At 39.9% G+C, this 15,719-nt stretch overlaps 1 protein-coding gene across 1 annotated transcript in view; it reads left to right on the forward strand.

The window, feature by feature from the left end:
* Positions 1-15,719, forward strand: part of SGK1 (serum/glucocorticoid regulated kinase 1) — a 112,721-nt gene that overhangs the window by 43,013 nt on the left and 53,989 nt on the right. Inside the window, exon 2 of the mRNA XM_007452984.1 lies at positions 3,034-3,249. Within this exon, the coding sequence (XP_007453046.1) occupies positions 3,034-3,249 (216 nt within the window). The remainder of the gene's footprint in view (positions 1-3,033; positions 3,250-15,719) is intronic.

The raw sequence follows: 15,719 nt of genomic DNA on the forward strand, positions 1-15,719 counted from the left end.
CCTGCATCGGCAGGCGGACTCTCAAGCACTGCGCCACCAGGGAAGCCCAATTTTTTCATTTAAATTTAAAAACTCTTGGCAAGCATGCACTCCTAGTTTGCCGCAGTCTCTACCACTCCCTATTTTTATACCCTGGTCATAGGGCTTTACACATTTCCTGTCCTTGCCAGCCTCTGGAGACACTGAGTTTGCCAGCTTATACCCTAGTAGAAACTAGTTGACTGATTTACTTAAACTAAGAGATGTAGTTTTTCCCACATAATAATTTACATTGTGACTTTGGGCAAATTACTAACATCTTTGGGTCTCTTTCAGCTCTCAAATTCTGTAAAAGCATCTATGCATTGTTTGACAGCCTATGCTCAAAGTCATCTGAACTATTTTGTGAATTCTTAGCTGATATCAAATAAAATGACAATTCCTTATGTGATTCTTTTCTTTAAATTTATTTATTTATTTATTTTTGGTTCAGTTGGGTCTTTGTTGCTGCGCGCAGGCTTTCTCTAGCTGTGGCGAGCGGGGGCTATCTCTTCATTGCGGTGCGCCGGCTTCTTTTGCTGCAGAGTGCCAGCTCCAGGCACATGGGCTTCAATAGTCGTGGTGCGCAGGCTCAGTAGTTGTGACTGGCGGGCTCTAGAGCACAGGCTCAGTAGTTGTGGCGCACGGCTTTAGTTGCTCCATGGCATGTGGGATGAGGGATCCTCGCGGATCATGGCTCGAACCCGTTTCGCCTGCATTGGTAGGTAGATTCTCAACCACTGCGCCACCAGGGAAGCCCCAAACAAGCACTTTGAATGCAGCTACTAACATGCTTATGGGGCCCCAGCGTACAAGAAATACTGATGGAACCCTCCCAAATGTTAACATTAGAATAGTAAATGTAAAAAGATTATTTTAAATGACATTGAAAAGAGTACCTATACACAAAGCAAGTAAAAGACACGTATGTAACCAAAGAAAGAAATGTGATGATTTTAATTGCTTAAGATTCTTATAAACTTTAAAAGAAAGTATTCTTTAAAAAAAAATTAAAGCACAGGACACTGTAAAAAGAGGGAGAACTAAGACATCCATGATCCTAACAAGAAATGCAAGTTTCTATTTTGCCTGTTACTCTCTTGCTTTGTCTATAGATAGTACATATATTTTTACATTTGCAATTATAGTGATTGAGCAATTCTGTATTTGGCTTTTTTTCGTATAATTACATTCTAAACATTTTCCATGTTGCCACAGAGTCTTCACAATATTTATTTTTAGTGATGGCATAATATTCCATCAAATTGCTTAAACATTCTTATGCTATTGCAATTTTAGTTTATTCTGAGTATATTTTTAAAAAATCTAATTGTCAGCATTACTAACTAAAATTCAGTACTGTGATTTTATTTTTTCATCCTTTCAATATACACTAATTTCACCAATTGGTTAACTATAAAAAGAATCCTCAGGAGTTTCAAAGAGCATGGAAAAGACATATTAAATTAGGATGAATTTCAAGCATTTGATGACAAGTCATAAATCACTCCAGCACTTGATAAAACTGCATGCTTGTAAAGGAGTAGACAGTGGATTCAAAGTGCCTGCATCCTGCCTTTGCTTGACACCAGTATTGTGCCTTGGGGAAACTTGATTCATTTCTCTGTGCCTCTGTCTTCTCATCTGCAAAATGGGGTTAGTAATAGTGCCTATCATGTAAGACTGTTCTGAGGATTAAACAAAAAAAATGTTGCATGTTAAACACTTAGAACGGTGCCTTTCATATTGAAAGTGCTATATAAATGTTATCCTCTTAATGTTAGAATACCTTTACATTTTTTCTCTACCTTACAAGAACTCTACGTGCAAGCAAGACAAGTGGTGAGTTTTAAAACTTTAAGGAAAAACAAAAAAAAGCGAGAGAATTTCTTAGCCAGGAGCAACTTCTTTTACTTCTTTTTCTAAGGTGAATTGGTTACAATTCACCTTAGACATTTGTGAACTATCATTCTGTCAGCATAATCATAATAGTAAGAGTAAAGTAAAATAAGCACCACTCAGTGGCATGAAAGGATGGGGAATTCCAAAAGCCACTCTGTCTTCTCAGGGTGTCTGCTCTGAGGAGCTATTGCTATGTGAAAGAAATCGTTATGCAGAACATATTTATTACCTTGATAGAGGATGACAGCCAAGTGTGTTAAGATCTGTAAATGAGGGCTTCCCTGGTGGTGCAGTGGGTAAGAATCCACCTGCCACCGCAGGGGACACGGGTTCTAGCCCTGGTCCGGGAAGATCCCACATGCCGCAGAGCAACTAAGCTCGTGCGCCTCAACTACTGAGCCGGTGTGCCACAGCTACTGAAGCCTTCATGCCTAGAGCCTGTGCTCCACAAGAGAAGCCACTGCAGTGAGAAGCCCTCACACCGCAAGGAAGAGTAGCCCCCACTCGCCGCAACTAGAGAAAGCTTGCATGCAGCAACAAAGATAAAAGTGAAGTAAAATAAACACCATCGGGCTTCCCTGGTGGTGCAGTGGTTGAGAGTCCGCCTGCTGATGCAGGGGACAAGGGTTCGTGCCCCGGTCTGGGAAGATCCCACATGCCGCGGAGCGGCTAGGCCCGTGAGCCATGGCCGCTGAGCCTGTGCGTCCGGAGCTTGTGCTCCGCAACAGGAGAGGCCACAACAGTGAGAGGCCCGCATACCGCAAAAAAAAAAAAAAAAAAAAGCACCATCTACTCAATATTATGTGCCAGGCAAAACACTTGGACTTTTTAAAATACTTTAAAATCTGCATAACAACCTAGGCAGAAATATTACTACCCCAGTCTTACAGATGGGGAGACAGACTCAGCGAAATGAAATGACCAGCCAAAAAACACAAGCTGCTGGAAGATGAGTGGCCAGCACTGACCAATTCAGGTTATGTTAAGATTTGACAGGTAGAGAAGTTGTGAGACTCCTTTCCTGAGTGTCCATCCCACCAACTTTCCCATCAAGGCCTCATTAGACATCAAAGGAGGTAAAATGCATTTTTTCTTTTCTTTTGCACACTGTAGGTACGAAGATGGATCAAGAGTCCGGTGGTCAGTGTGGACAAGCATCAGAGTCCCAGCCTGAAGTACACGGGCCCCGCAGTGGTGTACGTGCCACCAGGGGAGCCAGACTTCGAACCTTCGTTGTGTCAGACGTGCCTGGGAGACCAAGCTTTCCAAAGAGGGGTTCTCCCTCAGGAGAAGGAGTCAAGCTCATGGGAAACTCAATCCGCATGCGAAGTAAGTTTGCTCTGGATTCATTCTTCTGAAAGGATTCTAGGCCTTTGTTTTTCTTGTATCCATGCCATGGTATGCCCCAAAATTTATTTTTTTAATGCACATTTATAAAGCTTCTGAGGAGGACATAGAATTGTGGCCTTTGTTAGTCCATTGTACTAAGTATTTTTTAAATAGACTTTACTTTTTAGAGCAATTTTCAGATTACAGCAAAATTGAGAAGAAAATATAGAAAATCCTATACATTCCCTAGCCCTAGATATGCACAGTCTCTCCCACTATCAACATCCCCACCAGAGAGGAACATTCCTTACAACTGATGAACCTGCATTGGCACATCAGCACCCAAAGTTCATAGTTTACATAAGGGTTCACTCTTGGTGTTGTATATTCTATGGGTTTGGACAAATGTATAATGACATGTATCCATCTTTATAATATCATACAGAATAGTTTCACTGTCCTAAAAACCCTCGGTGTTTCACCTGTTCATCCCTCTCTTCCCCCAACCCCTGGCAACCACAGATATTTTACTGTCTCCATAGTTTTGCCTTTTCCAGATGCCATGCAGTTAGAATCATACACTTTATTGTCCTAATTTTTTTTTTTTTTTTTTTTTTTTTTTTGCGGTACGCGGGCCTCTCACCATTGTGGCCTCTCCCATTGTGGAGCACAGGCTCCAGATGCGCAGGCTCAGCAGCCATGGCTCACGGGCCCAGCCGCTCCGCGGCATGCGGGATCCTCCCAGACCGGGGCACGAACCCGTGTCCCCTGCATCGGCAGGCGGACTCCCAACCACTGCGCCACCAGGGAAGCCCTGTCCTAATTTTTTATGCTGTTCCAAGGCAGCAATGTTTTGGTCAACTAGAAATTCCTCCTAAGTTGTTTGATCACACAGAAATCAATTCTTGTATGATGTAAGAAAGATATTATAAGTCATCTAAAGTTTGTAAACACCACTGAAATATTTATCTCAACTTGATTTGACCCATAACAGAGAACTATGTCAATCTTTCACTATTTTCCCATATATACTCATATTTTTCATATATACTTATATTTTTCCTGACATTTTTCTCTGTTACTCCAAGAGTTTTGGGGATTTGTGTGTTTGTTTTTATTTTATTTTATTTTATTTGTGTTACGCGGACCTCTCACTGTTGTGGCCTCTCCCATTGCGGAGCACAGGCTCCGGATGCACAGGCTCAGCGGCCATGGCTCACGGGCCCAGCCGCTCCACGGCATATGGGATCTTCCCCGACTGGGGCACAAACCCATGTCCCCTGCATCGGCAGGCGGACTCTCAACCACTGCGCCACCACCAGGGAAGCCCTGTGTGTTTGTTTGTTTTCTAATTTTGCTAATTCAAGAAAGACAGATAACTGACTTATCTTGTAGGTTCTAACATTTCAAAAATTTAAGGTTGTATTTTTAACTTATAACTCAATTAGGCTTATTTAGTTTGACTTTTAAAACCGTCAGATTACATGTTTATATTATTTTTATTACCAATTTATTGACATAAATATACAACAGTAAGAAGACAGGATATGTTATTACAAAGTACAATTAATTGCAAGTGATCTTCCAATATGTTATTTCAAATCAGTGCATCATAAGATGATAAATGTTAATAACTTCTCCTTCTTTTTTTTTAAAATCAGCATTTTCCAGAGATAAAGTAATCATTTTAGCTGCTAAAAGATAAAAACACTTGAATCTGAATTCCTTTTAACCCTGAGATACGCAATGTCTCAGAAACTGTTACCTCATGAAAAAGTAATACCTGCTGCCTACTTTCTAGGGTTATTGGAAATATCAAGTGAGATATACATGAAATATTTCATAATCTATAAAGTGCCATGCAAATATAAATCATCATTACTTATGTTTGCTGATGCACATATTAGCTAAACCTGTAACTGAACTAGACTTCCATGACTACGTTAGCAGTTTGCTGATCTATGAACATTTGTCACAGGGCATTTGTTGTTTAGCTCGACACTGGCTCAACCCCATGTTAGTCATAAAAGGTAATAAATCGATTTTAAATGCAAGGATTGGAAAACTTTTTCTGTAAAAGGCCAAATAGCAAATATTTTAGGCTTTGCAGGCCATACAGTCTCTGTCACTTCGATTTAGCTCTGCCCTTGTAGGGAAGATAACATACAAATGAATGGGCCTGACTGTGTTTAAATAAAACTTATATTTATAAAAACACGTGGCTGGTCCACCAGCCATAGTTTGCAGACTCTTGGACTCTTAAGAGTCTAAAAGAATTTGCCAACTCCTTAGAGTCTAAAGAACTATTCATGACTCAGAGGCAGAGAGAGGGCTCTGCAAATCCTATACAGAGCACAAATGCCTAGTCCTAAATATTTACTGGAGGGCCTACTATATGCCAAGCTGTTGGGAATAGAGCTAGATTAATGAATAAATGGAATTCCACTCAAGAGGAAACAATAAACAAAGAGCTGGAAGGAATTTAAAGCAACATTGTGATTCATCCTTTTACTTTATCCAGGATTATAGGTGAATCAGTCTCCAATTTACAATGGATTACCTGATTCTGATTTAGCTGGGTTTTTTTAAGATCACCACAAACCAAAAAGACACCGATATTTTTACAATTTAAAAATGAACCTAGAAACTTCCCTGGTGGTCTAGCAGTTAAGACTCCATGCTTCCACTGCAGGGAGCACGGCTTCAATCCCTGGTTGGGGAAGTAAGATCCCGCATGCTGTGTGGCACGGCCAAAAAATAAAAATGAATCTATACTTTGTATCCTTTAGGGATTAAACCATGAAATAGTTCCTTGAGAAGGCACCTCTGTCCTTTTAGGAAGTGGAGTCGTGTGCTAAGTAGATGGAGAGGCTGTTAGATGGAGATCAGACCTCGTGGCGAAGACCTCAAGTTGTCCCCCTGACAACTCCTGATGTGGATTATTTTAAGCAAGTCATTAATTCATCCTTCCTGCTCAATGTTCCCTCCTATGAAAACTGAGATTATTCATGCCATCGAGTTCCTTCCTAGGAGTTTTTTTTTTGTTTTTTTGTTTTGTTTTGTTTTTTTGCGGTGTGCGGGCCTCTCACTGCTGTGGCCTCTCCCGCTGCAGAGCACAGGCTCCGGACGCGCAGGCCCTGCAGCCATGGTTCACGGGCCCAGCCGCTCCGCGGCATGTGGGATCTTCCCGGACCGGGGCACGAACCCGTGTCCCCTGCATCGGCAGGCAGACTCTCAACCACTGTGCCACCAGGGAAGCCCCCCAGGAGTTTTTTTGTACTTTGCAAATGAGATGAGATTTTAAAAACTTTTTGTAAATGTAAATTTATGTGTAGTGTTCTGGAGTCAGACAACCCACATTCTGGTGCCAGCTCTGTCCCAAGGTCAATACATGAACCTGAGCATGTCACAAAAGCTCTTCAACATCATGCAATGGGCCTCACCTAATTAACTCTAAAGCCCTTTTTAGTCTGAAATCCTGTGGTTGGAATTTGATGACCTATAAATGAGAAAAAACTCTCTATCTGATGTATAAAGATAAAGCATAGAAAATGAGGTGAGAATGTTTCAAATAAAATAGGAAAGCAAACAAAGCACAAGTCCTTTATGAATAATTGTGAGAATTTTTTTTTTTCCTGACTTTAAAAATAGTAGTCTAAATGCTACTTTTGGGCTTCCCTGGTGGCGCAGTGGTTGAGAGTCCGCCTGCCAATGCAGGGGACACGGGTTCATGCCCCGGTCCGCGAAGATCCCCCATGCCGTGGAGCAGCTAAGCCCGTGAGCCATGGCCGCTGAGCCTGTGCATCCGGAGCCTGTGCGCCGCAACGGGAGAGGCCACAACAGTGAGAGGCCCGCATACCGCAAAAAATAAATTAAAAAAAATAAATAAATGCTACTTTTAATGGCCAAAAATTTGCTAAGAGTTATAGTGCAGTTAGTTTGTGCCATGCCTTGCCAATTGTCTAGTTAGTAGCTTTTAAACATGTTTCTCCTATGGAAGAAACTAGGATATACGTATTGCTAATAAATCATCCAGAAGAATAGCAATATTGTGATGTTATTAGTAGTGCTGTCTAAAAATGGACTGTTTATTAAACAGACCTTTCTGGGAATGAGATGGGAAGAGGATAACACAGAGCTGTGTAAGCTGTTACTGAATAATGCATGCCAGTGGAACTCAAGTTGAAGTCAACTTTTAGTTCCTAAAGAGATGGAACCATATTAGTTTTTCGATGGGTGCATGTTGATTAAACATATTCAAACTCTGTTTTGCAGCATATCTCTCACAGCACCTCCAATATCCAGATAGACCTAGCTGGAAGGACAGGAAAGGAATGTTTTGGAGTGGCAGTGGGGAAGGAAATCTGGTGTGAGGGAAAGCATAGGATCGGATCAAGATGGCAGCCTGAACATTTAATGTCATCTCTTCTTCTTGCCTTAAATAATAGAAAACACACACACATTTTAATTTATAGTAGTGCTAGAAAACAAGGTATGTCATTGTATGCATAAGGAATAATTAAGACTCTCTGAAAAACAGAAGGCAGGTAGGATTATGAAGTTGATGAGAAAACTACAGTCCAAAATGATCACATCAAAGACCAATCTAACAGATGGGGACACTGCAAGCTTATCTATTCAAAAGAATCCAGTAAGTTGGAAAATAAGGATGTTCCAGGCATGACTTAATAAAAGGAAAGCAGTGTTAAGAATATAAATGTCAGAAAAAAAACAATGTAAGACAAAAAATTTGAAAGGAACAAAGAGGAATATTTCACATTGATGAAAGATAGCTGCTAAGAAGGTAAAACATTCACCAACCTTTATGAGCTTAGCAACATAACATGGAAATAGTTAAGGCAACAAATAATAGATATACAAAGAAAAATTGAAAATTCATGTCACAGAAGAACATTTTTGTCATACTTCTCCCAGGAAGACTGACAATGTGTGAGGATAGAGGATTTTATTTTATTTATTTTTTAAAATTAATCAATTTATTTATTTATTTACTTTTGGCTATGTTGGGTCTTTGTTGCTACGCGCGTGCTTTCTCTAGTTGCGGTGAGAGGGCGCTACTCTTCGTTGTGGTGCGCAGGCTTTTCATTGTCGTGGCTTCTCTTGTTGTGGAGCACAGGCTCTAGGTGTACAGGCTTCAGTAGTTGTGGCTTGCAGACTCTAGAGCTCAGACTCAGTAGTTGTGCTGTATGGGCTTAGTTGCTCCGCGGAATGTGGGATCTTCCCGGGCCAGGGCTCAAACCTGTGTCCCTTGCATTGGCAGGCAGATTCTTAACCGCTGCACCACCAGGGAAGTCTCATTAGAAGATTTTAATAAAATAATTAAGCAAATCTGATTTATGCTGAGATTTGTATATAAAGAAGAATATACTTCATTTTAAGCACACATGGAACGGTTACAAAAACTGACCAAGAATTAGATCATGAAGCATATCTCATCAAATTCCAAAAAACAGGAATCACATAGGTCATACTAGCTAATTACAATTTGATAAAATTAGAAACTAAAAACAATATGAGAGCCAACCACCATCCTCAGCCAATCCATCTACCTGGAATTCACATACATTCTTCCTATAACTCTGGGCTTACAGAGGAAATAAAAAAAGAAAACTAAATACTATTTTAAGTGTCTACCACACCACCCGGGAAATGCAAACTGAAACAATGAAATCCATTTGTTTTTAATCCATCAGATTGTCCATGGTTGAAAAGATTGATAATGTCATGGTAAAAGTATAGGCCAAAACACTACTGGTGGAAGGATTTTTTTGGCAATGTTCCTTTATTAAAAATTCTCATCTACCTCTACTTCAGATATGTACTTGCTTATGCTGACAATGGGGACAGGTACAGTGATACTCAGTTAGAAAAGCAAATCGAAGATGAATATATATATAGCATCATCACATTTTTTTTTTAATTCGGTATTTCTCTTTTCATGTCCATGTGTGTATGTGTGTGTGTATCTATGAGTATATGTGTGTGTCTGTGTAAATGCAAACAAAAAGACCTGAAAGTATACACATCAAACTGAAATAGTGATTACAACTTTCGTGTGATTCAAATGGAGAGATGATGAGGTGTGAGAGAGTAATCAAGAAGGACTTTAGCTTTGTCTATATTGGTTGAACCTCTCAAGACTACATTAATGTATTACCCGTGAGTTTGGGGAAAATGTTATGCCTACCAGGAAACTCACTTGTAGAAAGGAAGTTATAACTCAACCTCATTCGTTAAAAGTCAGGCACCATCACAAAGATGGTTTTGCACCATGAGGCTTTCCCATCACTACACTACAAAGAAAGGCACCTGGAGGAAAATGGAAACACACAATGTTTGTGCTCCCAAAGTGCCTTGCTAATCCTTCTGTCTGTCAGTCATTTTACCCTGCCCTGTGTGGTGTTTGTTGGTATGCATTCATGCTCTCAGTTCCCCCCAGTTTTTAAATCTAACATGTTCATTTTCCTATATCCTCCCTGGACCTTGCCTACATGTTAAAAATTAATGTGTCCTTTGTTTTTCTCTTTGCCTTTATTAGTTGAAATGGAAATTTTGTTGATGCAATTTTTTCTTTTTTTTAACATGAAAAGGAGAGACTAAGAAAACTCTGCAGCCCATGCTGGTTATAAATCACTTAACATTTCAGAGGCGCTGTGTGCCGAAGGCTCATGACTGATTCTCATCAACTTTGCCCTCTCATACGGGTTAGATTTGGCTGAGTGAGGATTTCCTCAGACTCCTCTGTCTGTGTTTCAATTGAAGACAGCTCGAAAGGTGCTTAGTCAGCGGCCAACAAATGAAGCCAGGGCACTGCACGTGGATTTTAAGGCCTGGTGAAGTCAGTCCCCTGGAAAGGGCTGCCAACTTGACGAAATTATTAACCACATTACTAACCCAAGAATTACTGTTGAGCCTTTGACATGATTAAATATAAGGTCACTGCCTCTTTTTCTTCCTCAGCAAATCACCACAGACAATAATAGAAGGCACTTTTAATTAAGCTTACTTGACGCAGTTCTGGGAGAGCATCTGCCCCATGTGGCTTGTTCAGCGTCTGGCATGCCGTCCCTCCATCTGTTAGGCTATCATGGCTCAAGGAGGTGCACCGTTACCTTTATATTTCTTCTCAAAACTGTTGAGCCGTTCCTTTGAAGCCCAGGAAGCTTGGTAGTAAAATGGTGAGCTGAGGGACAGTTTCCATCCTGATTTACCTTCACATCATCTTGAGGTTTTCTGATCTTTCTTGAGAAAAGGCTATAAAAGACTTGAATCAACCAGATGGCTTTATAGACTTCTGGTTTCTTTCAATTTACATAGTAAAAATGGATTTTTATGAAGGCTTATAGGGAATAAAATAATAGCCTTTCCAATTGCCTTCTTCCCCAGTTTTCTGCTCTTAGTATGACATATCATGATCTCTGGGGGATGTCGGGTGATTTCGAAGCTTATCATCCACAATAGCCCTTGTTCTGCATCAAATTTTAAGCTATTTCACCTTTGAGAAGGCATTTATCACATGAAACAAAACATTAGACCACTAAGGCAGGGAAAAGAAAATACCCTATACTTAGGATGTGACAGAGTGGATGAAATTCTGTCCAGAACCAGAAAACCTGGGTTCGAAGTCCAGCTCTACCACTGGTGGGTCACGTGAACATCCACATGCTACGTGATCTCCAGAGGCTGACCTGCAAACCCTGAAGAATAAAACAGCACTGCCTACCTTACCCAGCTGATGAGACGATGGGGATCAAATGACAGAGCATGTGTGGAAACTCCTAGAGAAAAAAAACCCATAAACAGCACTTGAAATATTATTAGTTGGCAAATACACTTAAGGGTAATAAAAGCTGAAAAGACTTTAAGGCAAGTAAATCAGTCTTAAGCAAAACATTCATCACATTTCCAAACTTTCCTAATAATAACAGCAACAATAAAGAATACTACCTGGAAAGTAATATATCTTGGGAAACATTAAAAATGACTTAGTTGGGGATTCCCCTGGTGGCGCAGTGGGTAAGAATCCGCCTGCCAATGCAGGGGACACAGGTTCCCAGGAAGATCCCACATACCTCAGAGCAACTAAGCCCGTGCACCACAACTACTGAAGCCCACGTGCCTAGAGCCCGTGCTCTGCACCAAGAGAAGCCACCGCAGTGAGAAGCCCGCGCACCAAAAGGAAGAGTAGCCCCCCCTCGCCACAACTAGAGAAAGCCTGCACACAGCAAGAAGGACCCAAAACGCAGCCAAAAATAAATAAAATTTTAAAAAATGACTTAGTTGCCCTCTTAGGAGAATGAAAACCCCAATACTCACTATTGCCAATATTTTTCTGAATATTATTATTCTAAGACTAAGGCAGAATTGGAAAAAAATTAGTTTCTTTCCCCCAAAAACTTGGAATATCTTTTCCTAGAAAGGCAGCATAAAAAAAAAAAAAAAAAAAAGGCAGGGTTAAGAAAATAGAGGAAACTCTATTGGTTCCTCTTGGAGGTTTTCAATGTTTTTTCCTTTGTTCTACAATAATTTGAAGTGTCCTAAGTAACTTACAACTCAAGCATTTCTCTTTGGCTAAGAACCAGAGGAAAGATTACCTTGTTATCCTGTAGCTCTTGCTAAGAGCTACTAGTTAGCTGAAATTTCCATTTTCAGATTTCATGTCTTTTACTATAAATCTATCTCCTCTCTGACTTTTCCCCATGATTTTCAAAAATTATGTAAGAATTATCATAACAGCATTATCGAGATGTTTAAGAATAATTCCATTTTCTTTATATGCCAACTGTTTTTATTTTTTTGTGTTCTCTCTGTTTCCCCCCTGTGTACCTAGTTTGTCCATGATTGTTGTCATAGTGTATATATGATAGTGAAGCTGCCTTTTTTCCACTTAACATTTATTGGAAACATTCATATGTTGTAACAAATTTCATATTTATTATGGTTAACATTGCATCAAATTGATGTCGTTTAATGTAACCATAGATCGACCGTTAGCCCTTTCATTTTCTTAATTTTTTTTCTCTTTTTCATAAGGCTGCAAATGATTTTTTCCCTCTCAATTTGAATAACCTTAGAATAAATTGAACCTTAGTATGAATCCCCAGTAATGGAGTAGAGTTTAAAAATAATTATTTTTGTCAAAATACTTTCAAGACCAATTTAGAAAGAATCAAATAAACAAAAATGGTACCAGCACTATGTGAATAAACCTACTCCACTAGCCTTTTATCCCTTGAAGGTAGTGGTATGTTTTATTTTTTGTTTATTTAATGAAATGACACTTCAGTGATGTGATATGCATTTCTTTGATTACCAGAAAATTTAAGAAATTTTTCTATTTTTTAAGTCATTACTTGTAAGTCTTCATGAGAATTGTTTTGTTCTATCCTTGCCTCTTTATTTATCAGAATTTTGCATTTATTTTTGTCAATTTAAATGAATTATTTCTATGTAGTTGACATTCTCCTTCAACTTCTTTCAAGTCTGTCTGTGGCAGATTTTTTTCCCACTCTACGTCTTGATTATTATAGCCACAGAAATGAACCAGGTCTGCTTTTTGCGCTACTAGAGAGAGGATATCTACGTTTAAAGCTAAAATAAGCACACACTCCTCCACCCAAAAAGGTACAGAGCAGAGCCCTAGTGCCAACAGAAGGGTTGCACGTGAAAGAATGCTAGGTCCTGGGTGATTATGACTTTCTGTCTGTGCCACATGCACATTTTGTGTCTGGCCAGACAGCCTGATACCCAGGACGCCGGTTCCTCCTCTTCCAGGAGTACATCTGTGTTTCCAGTCCATGTTTCCAGGGCTCTTAGATCCAGGAAGTCATCTCCATCCACTTGGTGCTGCCCTTCTCTTCCAGAGACGAGGGCCGGGAATCTGGAGGGGCATTCTGCCAGGGTCAGGGCACAGGAGGAGGTATCAGCCCCTCACCACCAGGCACTGACCGAAGGCTTGCTTGCTCCACAACCTGGCACACACTTCTGCTGTATTTAAAGACATGACTTAAGTCACAGGACTTACATGTGAGAGTCTGACTTTGGAATAAAACAAGTTTCTGCTTGCATCCAGAGCTCACTTCATTTCGATTGCCTAAGCTCTCCTATGAGGTCCATCCCACCAGTATGCCTCCTTCCCAGGAGATAAGTCTGGAAAGGGATTAAAGGAATCCATCCAGGCTATTTAGGACATAAAATATTCCAGGAAAGTTACTCCCTGTCCTCTCTAGAAATCTCTAGCCAGTGGTTACACTTACCCTTGGGTTGGAGCATATTTTGTTGGCTCTTGTTGTATGTAACCACATCTATCCTGCTTCTAATTAAACTTATTCCTTTTAGTATAGTCCTTCCCTGAAACCATATGGCTATTTTCCACTATAATAATACGCATTCTTAGTAGTTTTGAGACTTTAAAAATTTTATAAGAAGGCTTTTTACAAACTACTAAAAATCTACAAGCAAGAACTGAATTTAAGTGATAAAGCAAGTTTAATTGTATGCCATTTGATATTTTTGGTCATTATTTCTCTTTTTTTCCTCAAAGTTTACAATTATATTTTTTTCCTGGATTGTTTTTTGAAATAATAGAATTTATTCTACCAAGAAGCATCCCTATAGTGTAAATTATAAAGAACAAGTTAAACAAAAATGTGAAGAATTTCGAGAAAGACAATAATTTCTTAAAACTTAACTCTAAACTTAACTTTTGGGGACTTGAAAAGACTCTTCTTATAAACATTCTAAAGACAAAGGAAATAAAAATGATTAACATCACCTTGATATTTCCTATTCACACAAAGTAAATTGCTTCTGGTTCATTCTGCTTACACAGAGAGACTTGGATAAACACCTAAATGTGCCAAGACACACATTTGTCCGTGGTGTTCATGATAAATAAGCCGTTCTATTTTCACTTGTCTTTGTGAGCCCATAAATAAATCAATCTATTTCTAGGCAAGATTCTAGCAAAGCTCAATTTGGTGACATCATCTCTTTAGAGGATCATCACAACCAGTAGAAGCTGATATTACGTGACTCAGCTGTGTTCCTTAAGAAGATTAAACTTTTCTTATCGACCTTGAGTAGCAGACATTGGCATAAGGGCATATTAAAAATCCCTTTGAAGGCAAGCCAAACTTTACAGCTTGCTATCTATAATTTTAGTGTACTTTTCCAATGCCATCAGCCTTGATAACTATAAATACACAATTCTATCCTCAATTCACTTTTCTCTCTTGTGCTGATAGGTGGTTTTCCTTTTGAGTTGATTTTAAAGTGACCTTTCAGGAGATCCATCTAGATTTCTACTTGAGGGAAAAATTCGAGAATTCAACACCTCTGGCTGGGTTAGATAAGTAGCAGACAGGTGGCTCCCTAGTTAAGACAGGGAGCAGGGGTTATAGATCTTTGTAGATTAGAAAATGCTAAACGGGGCTTCCCTGGTGGCGCAGTGGTTGAGAGTCCGCCTGCCGATGTAGGGGACACGGGTTCGTGCCCTGGTCCGGGAAGATCCCACATGCCGCGGAGCAGCTGGGCCCGTGAACCATGGCCGCTGGGCCTGCGCGTCCGGTGCCTGTGCTCCGCAACGGGAGAGGCCGCAGCAGTGAGAGGCCCGCGTACCAAAAAAAAAAAAAAAAAAAAAAGAAAGAAAATGCTAAATGCCTTAACTTGGTCATACCAAAAGAAAAAGAAAAGAGAGAAATGACCATTACAATTCTCTTCTTGGCCTAGCATTGCGGAATCAGCAGCACTGACTTATTTTTAAAACAAGTAACCTGATATTAGCATGAAGGCGGACATTTCCTGTAGTGACCACATATGCAAAATGCTAAGAGGGACATCGGAATGTGGAATGCCCTCCAAGCCACCACTGGTTTGTTCTCTCAACTAGTGTTTATTGAGAATTTCTATTACAGGCCAGGCAGGAAGAAGTATCTCATGCAGCGCTCCCAGGAGAAGGGAAAATACTGATAATTAACCAGGCAGTTAAAATACAGTGATACATGCTACCAAAGGGGAAAGTACTTAAGAGGGTCCCATAGCCCACTACTGAGGGTCGATGAAGGCTTCAGCAGAATAGAAATCTAAACTAAATAGTGAAGGATGATGTACCCCAGTGTTCATAGCAGCATTATTTACAGTAGCCAACACATGGAAGTAACATAAATGTCCATTGACAGAGGAATGGATAAAGATGTGGTATACCTGTATATATATATATATATACACACACATCATATGCACACACATATATATACACATATATACAAACACAAACACACACCATACACACACACACACACACACACACACACACACACACACACACACACACACACACACACACACATATATATATATATATATATACCAGTCATATATATTACTTAGCCATAAAAAAAGAATGAAATAGTGCCATCTGCAGCAACATGGATGGACCTAGAGATAAT

Source organism: Lipotes vexillifer, unplaced genomic scaffold (assembly GCF_000442215.2).
Source record: "Lipotes vexillifer unplaced genomic scaffold, Lipotes_vexillifer_v1.1 scaffold155, whole genome shotgun sequence".
NCBI lineage: Eukaryota > Metazoa > Chordata > Mammalia > Artiodactyla > Lipotidae > Lipotes > Lipotes vexillifer.